This window comes from Catharus ustulatus, chromosome 6 (assembly GCF_009819885.2).
Source record: "Catharus ustulatus isolate bCatUst1 chromosome 6, bCatUst1.pri.v2, whole genome shotgun sequence".
Taxonomy (NCBI): domain Eukaryota; kingdom Metazoa; phylum Chordata; class Aves; order Passeriformes; family Turdidae; genus Catharus; species Catharus ustulatus.
Genome location: NC_046226.1, coordinates 12248799 through 12263093, shown reverse-complemented (window position 1 = coordinate 12263093; position 14295 = coordinate 12248799). Strand labels below are relative to the sequence as shown.

The 14295-nt window shown below is 35.5% G+C and overlaps 1 protein-coding gene across 2 annotated transcripts in view; it reads left to right on the top strand.

Moving 5' to 3' along the window:
- WDR25 (WD repeat domain 25) overlaps positions 1-14295 on the top strand; it is a 63509-nt gene that overhangs the window by 28081 nt on the left and 21133 nt on the right. For both annotated transcript variants that reach the window (XM_033062524.2, XM_033062522.2), the window contains exon 3: positions 6903-7050. In XM_033062524.2, coding sequence (XP_032918415.1) covers positions 6903-7050 — 148 coding nt within the window. The remainder of the gene's footprint in view (positions 1-6902; positions 7051-14295) is intronic.

The window sequence follows — 14295 nt, the reverse complement described above, 5'->3', positions numbered from 1 at the left end:
GCACTTTTGATTGGGTTTTTATTTTCCTATTAATGGGAAAATCACCCAAATGAAGCTTCACAACTAAAAATTATGGAATGTTCCTTGGGGACAGGGCTGCTGAGTTTCTGTGGGAAGGATTTTATTGAAAATAAAACACCAGATAATTGGAAATGTGTTTTATAAACATGGTTGGCATGAAGCTCATGTAGTGCTTCTACTTAACCTTTGCTGGATTTTCTAGGATTAAATCTTTTTTGACATGCATGCAAATCAGTTTTCATACCACTGAACAGTTTCTAGTAGTAGTGTCAATTTGTATGCCACAAGTATTATAAGTTAAAATGCTTCTGCCTGAATAAAGTCCCCTGCAAAATTAGAACAATCTTATGTATGATATATTGGGCTATTTTTGGGTTGAGTTTGATTTTGTTTCTGGGGCTTTTGTTTGTTTGTTTGGGTTTTTGTTTTGTTTTGTTTTCTTCTTTTTTGTAGAAGAGATCATTGATTTGACTAATACACTTGTGATATTTTAAAATTAAACTTTTTAGCGAAAAAATAACAAATTTAGACCTTATGCTGGCTGTCTCAGCTAATTTAATTTATCATATTTTTCTACTTTCCATTCTCCTTGTTTCTACAGTAGTAAGGGTTGTCTAGTAATAAGCTATCCAAATACAAATTCTTATTCTCTTATTCAGATATTAAAGCAACAATAAAGTTGGTTCTTCCCTTCAGATTAGTAAGATAATTGCATTTTGAATTACAACTGCTGCAAGAAGAAAGCTGGTGGAAATCTGTAAATGTTCAAATGACAGCATTGATACATACTTCTTATATGATACACTATGTCTAGATTAGGAAGAGGGATGTCATTTTAAATATGTTCCCTAGAACATTTTAAACATTCCTGAAACAAGTGTTCAATGCATCTGAAAATGTGTTCGCTTTATCTAGCTATACAGAATACTGCAGAAAAAACTCTTTTTTTGGGACAATTGGTTAAACAGTTAAGCTGTTAAAATGTTGTCACTCATAGTCCATGTAAAAATCTGAATATCTACTTACATCCTTCATAACTGTTTAAAAGTAAGTTTATTAGCACTTGAAGGTTATACACAAATTGACCTTAGCTGACAGGTTTTTTTTGAGCTTAATTTAGTTTTCACACGGTTTAACTGCAGGTTTAGACAAAAGAGTTCAAGTGATCTCCTTTGTTCTTTCAACCAATTTTACTTTGTACTACAACAGTATTATTTAGCTCAATATTTTAAGAAGACATGAATTGAAACAAGAATAAAACATTCTAAGTATTTCTATAGTTACTTCAGGAATTTATATGTATTACATTCAAGATCAGACTTTTTTGCAAGTCATGCAATGGATGGAGAGGCTTAGGCACATCTTGCAATTGTAATTATTTTCTATTTATTGCTTCCCTTCCTGGCATTCTGTTGTCTCAGTGTACCTCTTTATGTAGCCCCTTATCCTTTTTGCTCTTGGTTAGAGATGGTTGGTTTTGGCTCTTGCACCCCTCCCCAAAGCTGCACCTCATCCAACTGGGGAATGTGAAGAAGCAGTAACAGCAGGAGATACCTTTTTATAATTTTTCCATGAGACTATTTCTGCCCTCTGGCCCATTGATTTTCAAAGAACCTTTTAAAGTACAGATCAGAGACTGCTTTGAAAACTAGAAAGACATTTTATGTAGATAGTTTGGGGCTTCCTTCTCTACTGTATTTGTTAGAAATTACAGTATTTCGATATTGACGAGACCGGAAAGGCAGTATGGTTCAGGGAGCACCATTCTCTTAAATTTCTGCATGTTACCAGATATGGCATATTATCTTTCAGACCTGATTTCAGTTCTGCAGTTGAAAAACAAAGTGAAAAAATGAATCAGTTCTGTCTCCTTGAGACACATCAGGGAGCAGTGCTGTTCCAAGAAAGGGAAAGGAGAGGCTCTCATCTTCAGAAGTCTGTGAAGCAGCCTGAATGTGCTGTGGAATGGAACAGAGTCTATTCTAGTCAAAGCATAGTTATTTCTTCATGCATCCTGTAACTCAGTACTATCCCACATCATCCTTGAACAGGGCTGTTTCTTAAATGTCACTTTTGTATTTATAGTAATTGACAAGTATGAAATGATTTCTTACTGTAGTTCATTAGGAGCCATTGACAGAGGAAGCTGGTAACGCAGCTTGGCACAAATTGGCTAAACTGAGGGGGGAAGAGTTCTTTTGGTATGGATGTTGTGTTGAAATGAACATGTATCCAACAATTCCAGAAGTTTTTGATTCTGTCACACACACTCCAGAAATTAATTTCTTGTTTAGTATTCTTGACTGGCTCTGCTGTAGTTCCTCTGTGCATGCAAATTCAAAATGCATACAACTTAATTCCTCACTTGCTTCTAACCTCTAATTTATCACAATTGAATCATTGTTCTCAGGTTCACTGTGCAATTACTGACTGCCTGCATGAATAGATGCACCTTTCTCTTTCTGAAAGTCAGTCTGCTGGATTTTCTTTTCTGCTATCTGAATTGGAGGCAAGTGCATCATAGATAATCACAGCATGGCAATGAAAGAGATGTGCTCAATTCCTAATTTATCAGTCTTGGTGTGCTTGATGAGTTCTCATATTATTTTGGTTTCTTTTCTTATGTTACTGTGTCCTTTTTCTCTGGGAATGAATCCCTAGTTTGTATGATCAGTAAGATAAAAGCCTTTCTTTTGTGCCTTATGAGCTGGTTGATAGTGCAGCAGACCCCAGAGCTTTATTCTGTGATTGCTGTTTACTAGAGTATCAAGTGCTTACCCTCTCCTGCTTCCTGCTGTGACTTACCAAGAGAGTTTTTATCTTCAACCCAAACTGCTTTATTTTCCAAGGCTGTTTTCCTGAAAGCAGAAAATAGGATCTGGAAGCATATCTATAATAAAACTCATTTTTTATATTGTGTAGTTGCTTATGTGCTTTGTGAACTTCTATTCTCAAGGGCAAGGAGGTCTGGTTATGTTACCTAAAATATATGTTACAGTATTTTCATAGCATTTCTAGGCTCTACTGGAAAGCAAACATCTTCTAAGGCCTTTATTTCCAAATACTAAGGAGAAAGTGAAAGAGCAATTGAATTACAATGTGCCTCAGAGAAAGTAAAAGGAAAATTGCTTTTGTAAAGAAATCACTAGTACATTTTTGTCACTTTGCTGTTTGTACCTGCCATTTTGGCCCCATATATTAATCCTAGCAGATAACTGTGTAATCACCACGCTTTTTATAATGGGAAAGGAAATGAAAACAAATCATGGAAAAGAAATGGAAGTGCAGTGTTACAAACAGTGAAGGACAGAAGAGTAAGAAATAGTAGAGAAAGATGAACCTGTTTGCTAAACTAAAGCCAATTAATTCCAATTAAAGTTGGAAAAAAATAAAATTTAAGTTTTCGTGATCCCTTTATACCAGAAATGAGTATTGCCTGTTTATTTCTTTCGAATACTATAATAATTAATAATTGTAGATTTGGAGAGGTAATACGATAATATATGGTTTTTTCTAATCTTAGTTGCATATTTCATTGTTTTTGTGATTCTTTTAAAGGGAAAGGATGGACTGGTTATTGTTTATAGTATATAACATTGCTTGAGTGTGTGGGAAAAAAGTATTTTCAGAGTAGCAGGATGAAATGTGTGATTTTAAATTTTTAGCTCAGCAATTAAAATCATAATGGTCATCATAAGATAAAAGAGCAACTTCAGGTTTAATAGCAATTCAGTATTTCATCTAGAAATATTACTGAGTTTCTGTGAGAGCTGAGTTTTGAAGTCAAGCTACAACACTTAAGCAGTTCGTCTCTTGGTAAAAATAATTTCATATAAATGTGTCTTGCTTTGGCAGATGCATAATAATGTCTAGGCTTATAATACTTGATATATGTGCTTCAATGCCTGTGAAGGAAGATTTATATATATCAGCCTCTGTATTTTTTAGTGAACTGTTTCCTCTGCCCAAGTAATTTATTCTGTACTAAATATGATCTTTATTCCATGTAAATCTAAGAGTTTATTCTACAAATGTTAATTGTAAAAGTATTTATTACCAGGTTAAAGTTTAGCAGCTTTTGGTATTTAAAGTGAAATTTTCTAAATAGATCTAAGGCAATTTATTAAAGAAATTACTCTGAAATTCTTAAAACCATGACTTCCTAGATTATGGTATTGTAGCCTTTATCTTCAGCCTTAGACTGGTTTAGAAAACAAATCCTTTTTTTGAGTTCATGTATAGATGCCACTAAGAAGAATATGTTTGGGATCCTCTTCTGGCAAAGAGGCTGTAATTCATGTTCCTTTTTGCCGAAGAAGGCATGATTCACATCAGTCACTTGAAATAGGAAGCTTTAATGCCCTAGTTCCTAGAATTTGGAAGAACTGAAGAAAAAAAAGACTAGAAAGGCCTTTATTTCCCCACAAGTTATTCTTGACACACTTGACTCTCTCAGTTGAAATTAAAACCCTGAAGTGCCCATCACCCTGGAGAATCTGCTGATCTGACATCTGAGTCTTGGGCAGAGATGCAAACTCAAATGCAGAGGACTCATCCTTCTGCAACCTCTCCTGTTTTGATGGTGGCTGCCTGATGGAGCAAGCAGCAGCAGCTGAGCAGACATTCCTCTCAGGCTTTGGGCAGAGTACAGTGGAACTCTCCCACAATCCACATTTCTTTCCCTTACCACTGGTTAAGCAGTGGGAATACACAGCAATGGGAAGCACTTAAGAGGCTCCCTAGGGAAATGCAGACATGATGGTGGCTTTGCAGTGATCCTCTGATAGGATCTGAAGGATTTTCCCTTGTAATGAAATGCAGAAGATTCTCCATTTGTGCATATACCATGGTTAGCATCTGTCACTTGAGGCAAGACTGGTGCTCGTAACTGGGGCTCTTCCAGCTGAGCATTCACTGCTCAGCTGAGCGTTTCACCATAATGCCCAGTGAAAACTGATGATGCTGGGTAGGAGCAGGGGGGAGAAGCCCTGGACTGAAGTGGGATGGTGCTCCCCTAAGTGCTTGTTTAACTCTTGTTCTTTTCCCCTCAAAACCTATAATTAAAAGTTTACGTTTCTTGGCAATAAACGAAGTGAATTTCCTCAGTCAAAACTGCCTTGCTCATGCAGCTCTAATTCCAGGAAAGCATTGCAAGACCACCATTACCTGGGCAGAAGAAGAGCTGATGGAAAATAAAACAGTGGAAAGCAATGTGTTACTTGGTAAATTATCCCCTGGGCATGGTCAGTGGTCTCATCCACAGAAGTGGATCACTTGTTCCAGCTCACATAATGGAGGGAAATGTGCAGCTTCAAGGATGTGCTATGTCCAATTATGTAGCTTTTTTTAATGAAGCATGAACTCAAAAGTGCTGCCGGACTTGCTTTACTTTACCTTTCTTGTGAAAATTGAGTTTTTGTACTTAATCTCTAAAACATGACAGGAAATATCGGAAGCATGTACCACCTGTTTTTCCTTTCATCTTGATTCATTTTCATTAGCTGCCTTGTATTAAAAGCCCTCCAAGACATAATTTACCCTTTTTTGATACTGTGAAACTTGAGACAATCATTAAAACTCATTAACAGAGAGACACTTACTTTAAAAAGCAGTTTAATATTAGGATTTCCCTGATTTTTAAAACTTGTGATTAGGGTAGAATACTAAGGCTATGGCCCTCACAGTTTCAGTCTTTACTGGCTAGTCAAATAATTAATGATAATTGGTTGCTTTGCATTGCAGAACTGTGCTTCATGATAGAAGATCTTTTGAAAAAATAATTTTCTATAATGCAGTGTTGTCTTCTGAGTATGCATTATTCAATGATACTGTCAGCAAGTCCTTTGTGTCAGTAAGAAGAAAATATAATTGAAGACAAAAAATACATTTTCCAAAGTCTCACTTTTTTCTCTCTGTTCACATTCTAAGCTTAATAGGTATTATATTGAGCAACCATAGGACATTTTATAATCTAGTTTTTACTGAAGAAGAAAATTTATAATAGTTTTGATGTTTAGCCTTCTGTCACAGAACTGATCGGATTTTTATATGGGCCACTTGTTGCTAAACTTCTAATTTGATCTTAAAACTATGAAAAAAAGAGAACTATGAAAAGGATATGCTTTTAATTTTTGTCAACTGTACTTGGTAACTAAAGTCAAAGTGGTTGTATTTTCTAATATGTATTACTTGGAAAAATGTACCTGTCTCTTTAAAATTTGCTTTTAAAATATGAGTGGAACTATTTATGTTCTGAAAATGCTACTTGTAATATGCTTTGAAAAAATTGGATAACTAGTAGGTTTTCAGAAATTCTCAGCATCCACTTAGTTCTGTCCAAAAGAAAAAGGAGAGGACTTAGACCAGTCCTTAAAAATCTCCATGTAGTTACATGTTATCTGCTTCCTCAGTGAAGTTAAGGTAAAATTCTACTTAAAATCACAAACTAAGAAATATGATAAAAGCCCTTGTATGGGCAGATGTGGAAGTGTAATCTGTCAGGATTCTTCTTACTAGATGGAAAGCGTGATATGATAGAGACAAAAATTTAGAAGAAAATTGATTTAAAGGTAAAATTTGGATGCATCCCTGCATAGATTAGGACAACATTATGAATGGGAAAGTATAACGTGAATAGAAAGCAATGTAGACATTTCAAGAAATAACAAAAGTAATAAAAATGGATTACTGATTTGTGGCTTGTTAATAAAATGCCCTAATTCTAATCGACCATGCATTTATTCCAAACCATTTTTTACAGCTTAGCTGACACAATTTCAGAATGCAAACCTTTCTCAACTAAAATGACTTGCTGTAGCCAATTGTTATTATTAAAAAATACTGTGACTCTTTGTAAAGGTGTCCTTCTCCTTCTCTTTAAGGTATGGGATGCTGTAGATACAGGCTGCTGTTTAAAAACCTACTCCTGTCACTCCTGTGCTGTTCGGGCTGCCCGGTGGTCATCCTGTGGAAGAAGGATCCTCAGTGGGGGCTTTGATTCCATGCTGCATCTAACAGATGTAGAAACAGGTAAAGGCCATGAAGAGTGCGCTACAGCCATTTCTTTATTGTGTACAGATAACTTGGGGTCTTGCTAGCCTTATTATTTTTTTCTAAAATACAGACAAATCTGTAGATGAAAGCTAGAATTCTTGAAATGTGACCTTACTTTAAAAATGTATTTTGGCAATTAAGAGTAGTTGGAGAAGTTTAAGAAAACTGAAATATCTTACAGTTCATGATTACATGTAATTTCTGTTTTCAGGTACTACACAGATGAATGGAATGAAAAGTGTGTTTTTATGCTCTGTCACAGTCATTCATTAAAGTGTTTAAACAGCCTCTTAAGGCTGACTTCAGTAACATTTATACATATATTTAATTTAAACATAGGCTTGTATCTCATTCTCTCTTGGATTGAAGCTTGTGCTTTAAGTTAATTAGGTGATTTTTTTCTTTTTTCTGAATAGGACCTTAATTAGGAGTATAGAAACTTAAATTGTGGTATGAAACCTTGTGACTGAACTTGTGTTGCCTTGATGCATTTTTAAATTTGATTTGGGATTTGATTGTTGTAACCTTAACAACTAATAGACTTAATGCTGTGTCTCCTCATGTCTCCTTCACAAACTAAAGTGCTTCTGTCAGCTATATTCCTTCTCTCCTTAATGTGTGTTACCAACATCCAGCAGCATTCACTGGGGCTGTGCACAATAGGGCATCTCTGTGTGCATGTATGAATTGCATCCAAAATGGGGCCTTGTCAAGGGAAGAGATGCAACATTTTACATTTCCCACTTAGTTTATTTTTAAGTGTTTAACTCCTGCAAAGGTGCAATATTTTTTGTAAGACTACAATAGAAATCCTTACAAAAATGACAAGTGGTTTTTGTCTAGGAGGATTTTCTCTTGCGTGAAACTGGAACTACATTGTATGTGAATATCTGGAAAGCAGAAGTCCTATTCAGATAAACTGGGAAAGCAGCCAACAAAATTTTAAAATATTGTTCACATGAGGGAAAGGTTCTTTTTCATGCTTTGAGAATTTATTTTTCTCAACAATAGTCGTACCAGAAGTATTGGAATTCAATGATGGCTGAAAGGGAGCTGTTGCAGTGTAGGAATGTAAAATATATTATAGAATACTGATGTTTTGAGAATATTCAGCTATTTTAATGAGGAAAGGAGCTTGCTATAATTGGTGTAGTAGAATGTGAGGTTAATATACCAGGTCATTAATTTGTTAGACTTCTACAGCAATCTTTCGAGTCTCACATATAACTGAATATTACTAATCGAAGTGCATTTACTTTTGTCTGCTTACAAATTCCAAATGGAATGGCTATCTTCATAATGGGATTTATAGGAGCCAAATAGGTTTTGTGTGTCTGAGTAATTTTTCCCTACTCTGGGAAAATCTCATAAAATCATAGGAAAAATTCTGAAGATACATGATTTAAATAATGTACTTTAATTTCAAACCTCTCTTTGGCTTAACTATCCAGTAATGGGACAGGAGTCTGGATTTACCTTGATTACAGTGATTCATTTATGCTTCTCCAGGGTATGGCAATAATAGCAAAATACATTTACTAAGTTTCAAAGCAGATAGGTTTATAAATGGTTCTTTCCTTACTAACTCGTGAGTTATGTAGTGTTTCTATCTATTTAAATGAATTGTATGTGTAAAATGAATCCTTATATACTTGGAAATATCAGATCTTCATTACTGCCTTATTTAGAGAACACAGAATTCCTTGTAGTTCCTCTGAACTGTAGTTGTGATTGGACCTGACTTTCACACCTCATTTGGAAAAGCATGAGTGATCAAAATTTTAGTCTGATTTCCTATGTATGCAAGCCAGTTTCTGAGTTCCTTCCCTGTTGTAAAGTTACTCTTCATACATTTCAGTCAATTCTGTTCAGAGAGACAGGGCAAGCAGTTTGCCTCTGGAATCCAAATCAATTTGATATAAAAAGCCTAATTTCCATTTGAAAAACACTAAGGCATCTATAAGATTTTGATTTACATTAGTTCACTGAATCATTCATTCCTCCTCACTCTTCATCAGGGCTGAGATGATTTCTTCTTTGATTAACTTCAGATAGATGTTAGAACTGTTTCTTCACAGAGGACTTTCATATACTTTTTTGGACTTCAGTCCTAATTACTTTGCATTGCTAGTGTGAACTAACTACCAATGTGTTTAAATGTAGTAAATGCATGCCAGTGGGATTTTATAAATAATAATGCTCTCTTTCAGGCTCTATGCTCTTGTATATGTTGTTCTGGTTCAACATTTTCCCAGTCATTTCCTAAAATCTAATCTTTCTTTTCTTTGTTTTCAGTATATGTTTTATATATGATATCTGTGTTATAAAAATTGCTACATGTCCTTCACTAAAAGAAACCTAGTGGTCTATATAGAATGACTTAAAAAATTTTAAAAAGGTTGCAAATACAGCTTAGTACATTCATGGTGATGAGCTGCTGAGTTGTGTGTGGTTTTTGTAATTTTCTGTTGGGAACATAGTTTCTGCCCTATTAAATTGAAATTGTAGTCTGGCTAATTGTTCTGGATCTGATGAAGGCTGGTTATGATATCTCTCAAAGAAATGTGTCAGCAATTTTTTAACAAACAGCACTAGAATAAATTATTTAGAAAATTTTCTTTCTAAGATTGGACTCAAGTTTGGATATCCCATGTTCTAACATAATGCATCTTCTGGAATGGTTTTTTTCAGTCTTTATGATATGAACAACATCAGAATAGAAGCAAACACTGAAATCCCATTAATCATGAAACGGAACTTTTGTTATTGGCAGAGAAATCCTGATATAAGGCTAGAAGACACATCCATTAAATCTTATCCTGCAATTTTACACTATCAAACTTCTTTCCGTTGTTAGGTGTATTTAATGAAAGTTCATATATATGAAGAGATCTAAGATACTGCAAGCATTAAAAATGACTTGGTAGGAATCTCAGGAAGTTCAACAAGGGCATGCATCTAGAATAGAGTAATCCTGTGCAACAGACCGGGCTGAGGCTGAACTGGTTAGAAAGAAACTTTGCAGAAAAATACCTGGAGGTCCTGGTGCTGAATATGAATCAGCAGTGATTTCTTGAAGCAAAGAAAGTCAGTGACATTCCAGGCCAGATTAGGAAGTATTTACCTAGTATGTAGAAAAAATGATACCAGACTCTTCTCAAAGATGTACAGTGAAAGGATACAAGGCAAAGGAACATTATAGGAACATAAAAACTTGATGGCTTTACTCAAGGGCTGTCAAATACTAAACCAGGCTGTTCAGAGAAGCTTGGAGACAATACCTGGAGATACCCAGAAATTCAGTGGACAGTCCCTTGCTGCAGCTGGACCTGATTTGAGTAGGGATTTGAAAGGTCCCTGGAGGTCCCTGGAGATGACCCCTGGAGATCCAGCCTACATGATACTGTGATGAAGAACAGGACAAGGGAAGAATTCAAGTTAATGACATACAAGGAGTTCTCTTACCGTGGCTTGGGTAAGAGATAAGAGATACTGCTGTGCAAGTCTTTTTTAAATTCAATTTTTGTAGATCATAATTTATTATCTTCAAGGGCCATCCAGTGCCTTAACACCAGGATGTGAAGCTAAGACTGTCCACAGTTATGACTCTGTGGAGCTAAGGCTCTCCACAAATATGGTTTTCTTAAAAGCTTTTGTACACATTCAGTATGGGTCAGACCCAAAATGTGCATAAATTTTTAAAGAGCTCAAGATCATTCATGAGTCAGTCTCATGAGTGGTTCTTTGATTAGTTGCAGTTTGCATCAGGCAGGTTTAGTATTGCACTATGGAGATCCATGAATATTGGTAGATCCAAAAACCTGCAGATTTACTGCCTGTTACTGGTTATTTTTTTTTCATTGTCCTATTTTATATACAGTAGTTCTTTATAAAAATAAAGCCTTTTGAATGGTTTCACAAATGTGATAATAGTGCAGCAGTCTGAGACTCTGGTTTTGTTTTTCACTAATAACACACAATCATTTTCTATTACTGGTAGTTCAGACACATTATTTACAGACTATAAAATAGTGCTATATTCAGAGAGCAGGGAAAAAATGCTTTTAAAATAGTTCTAGGTCAAATACATTTGACATTTAACTTCTGCTACATCCAGATGCAATGGAGATGCTCTACCAACTTTGGAAGGGTAATTGTATTTTTAGAATTTATTTATAACTGTTTTATTTTTGGAATGCATGTTTTATTAATCAGTAGATTTTTCATTAGTCACAAATGAATTGGTATAATAGCATAGGCAGAACGTTGGCTGGGTTTTTTACTATTTGCATATTGTAGATACTTTTCATTTCTTTAATATTATGACAGAGGGAATGTTCCAAGAAATTTTGGCACATTTCCTAAGTTGCCAAATGTTGCAGTTGTATTTTAGTTCATGGACTGAGCTTGCTTTCAAATATAATTTCCTCAGAGTTATAATGAGAGAGAGAGTTTCTTAATGGAACACTTTGTACCTACCAAGAGAATAGTTCAAATTTTCTTTTCTATGTATTTTTTTCTATTCTAATTTGACAGGCCTATAGATATAACATTACTATTTTTAATTACTCATACTTGTTCACATAGGAGTTTTAGTTCTCTTACCTAGACATCACCCCAGGAAAGCTGTGGCCCTCCTCTCTTCCTCCTTTTCTCTCCCAGTACTATTTAGAGAGTATGTTTTAATATGCAGAAAGCTTTTATATGACACCTCAGAAAAAACCCCAGTTGATTGATATTGTTTTTATTTACTTGTTTAGTTTTCTTTTCAGTGTGAGCAGGCACCTTAGATGTGAGATCAAATGATTCCCCCAACATTCAGCAGTTTTATGAACAATGCTGAACATAGTTTAGAGGTCACTCTCCATCTAGGACGTAACAGCATTTTACTTATGCTCACTGGTGTAAAGCCTTGCTGAAAAGTATTTATTTTGGGGACATTTCAAATTTAAAAGAGAAAATTATTTAATATTTCAAACATCTTCATGTGCTGTGAACTTGTGAACATGCAGGGACAAAAGTTAGGAAAAACAGGTAGTCAATATAACTTTGGTTCTTGAGAAAATAATAAGGCCATTTTTAAGCACACCAAGAATGGAGAAGTAACAGACAGCATTGATTTGTTAAGAACAAATGATGTCTAATCAATCTAATGGTTTTTCTCACTATTGTGCATGAGCGGGACTGTGACTGTAATGAAATATTTTTGTATATATTGTCTTCTTTCTTTTTCTAAACACAGAAGGAAATCCATTTTGCTAAGCAATGTTGCTCTTGTGTCCTTGTAAGTCTCAGGCTTCACTTTTCTTTACAGATTAGAGTAAGGAAGTAAATGTTTTTGGGTTCTAAAGGTAGATGTGTGAACCTCAGGATCCCTAAGCATAGTTACAGAAGCTTCACGATTATAAGCCGCACCATTTTGACTAAAATTTTGGTCCGAATCTGGAACTGCGGCTTATAATCAGGCCCAGCTTATATACGGACAAAGAACGAAAAGTTGCTGTTTTAGTTTTGAGGACAGGTGTCTGTTGAGAAAGGCAGGAGCTTCTCTTTGAAATGGAAAATGTAAACCCCCTCCCTCCAAATTATTATAATTTTGAAATCAAGGGGCTTTCAGGCAAAAATATGGGAATTAGGAATAACAGTTCTTTTCTAGGGAAATTACAATAGAAATACAGTACTACAAAGAAACAAACTCCAAACCCTGACAAAGTCAGAGTACAACCTGACACCCCGTCAGGCAGGGTGTTGGTAGCAGTCCCATTCAATGGTGGCTGCATCCTCCTGCAGTGACAGATGTGGCTCAGTTGGAGCAGTGCTTCTGTACAAGGTGCAGTTTCCCTCCAGAGGTCCAGAGGTGATGTGGAGAAATCTGATTTTCCTCTGGAGTCCAGTGGAGAAAGGGGCTCCTTTAGTGTCCCAAAACCTCTGTTTTTATCTTGGTAAGAAATGTTGGGCTCTTCCCCCTGGCTGGAGCAACTCCCAATGTGATGCAGTAATTTTATCAGTCCCACAGTGGGACTCAATGGGCCATTAGCAGAAAATGACTGGCTGGAGGAAGGATGGGTTGTGAAAAGATAAAGAACAATGCCCTGCCTGGTTTCAATGGATGGCCCATTAGCAGAACATCTGCCGTTGAGATAAGGATCACTGCCCCCACCCTCAACAGATGGTGATAGAACAGATACCTTTTATCACACTCTGTATTGTAAACCAAGACATTTGCCGACACCCAGACGTGCGGCTTATAATAGTGAAATTACTGGAACTGTGCTGTTGTTCTGTGAAAAATTCAGAATGTTAAATAGCCTTTAAAATATCTGATTTTGTCACTGAGCAGTTTCACAGTAGGCTGCTGCATAAAGGACCAGAAACATATATTCAAGATATTTTTAAAGATTTTTTTCCATGTTGTGTGTGTTACTATTAAGTTACTGGCAAGCCTTTAATGCTTGGAGAATTGAATTAAAGCCTTTAAAGAACATGAAACACATTGCAAAAGATATAGTAGATATTGTTGCTGAAATTGTGAAAATAAAGGATTTAGAGAAACATTTGATTTCTGCTTTAGAATAACAACCCCTTATAAAAGGGAATGATATGTGGTATGGATTTTCCCTCAATTAGCCAAAGATATTTTCAAAAGACCTAATTTTCTAGTCTATGAGTTGGTTATACTGCCTTTAGGAACTAAAATACAATAAATATATACACAATAAAGGTATATACAAGCTTGCTGAGTTATACTTGTTATGGATAAGGGGGGTCTTCTCCTCAAAGGCTTTCTTTTGCAATATATAAGATAAGGTCTCCCAAAGGTGAATATTTCATTTTAGTAAACTGAGTAATTGTAGAGAAAAAGATGTGTAACTGAAACAAATGATTTCTAGAAAGATGGAGGGAGATCTATAGCACCTGGATTTCCCAAGCTATGGGGTGGGTTCCATCATAGCAGGATTACAGCCTGGAAAGAATAAATTCTCCTCATAGTAGTATAACACACTAAGCAAAGTTTGTACGGATAAAGGCCAAGAGTTGAGTTAATTATCTCAAATTACCTTAATTGCACGAGCTAATATGCCCCATGTCATCTTTTGCATTGACCTGTTCCATCTCTCAGATGGATAATTTTCCTAAATTTCTGAGTGAATTGTGAATAAATTTTAGTTCTGACAATAAGAGTGTTTCTTTTCTCTAACACCTTTTGAGTTTGCTGACTGC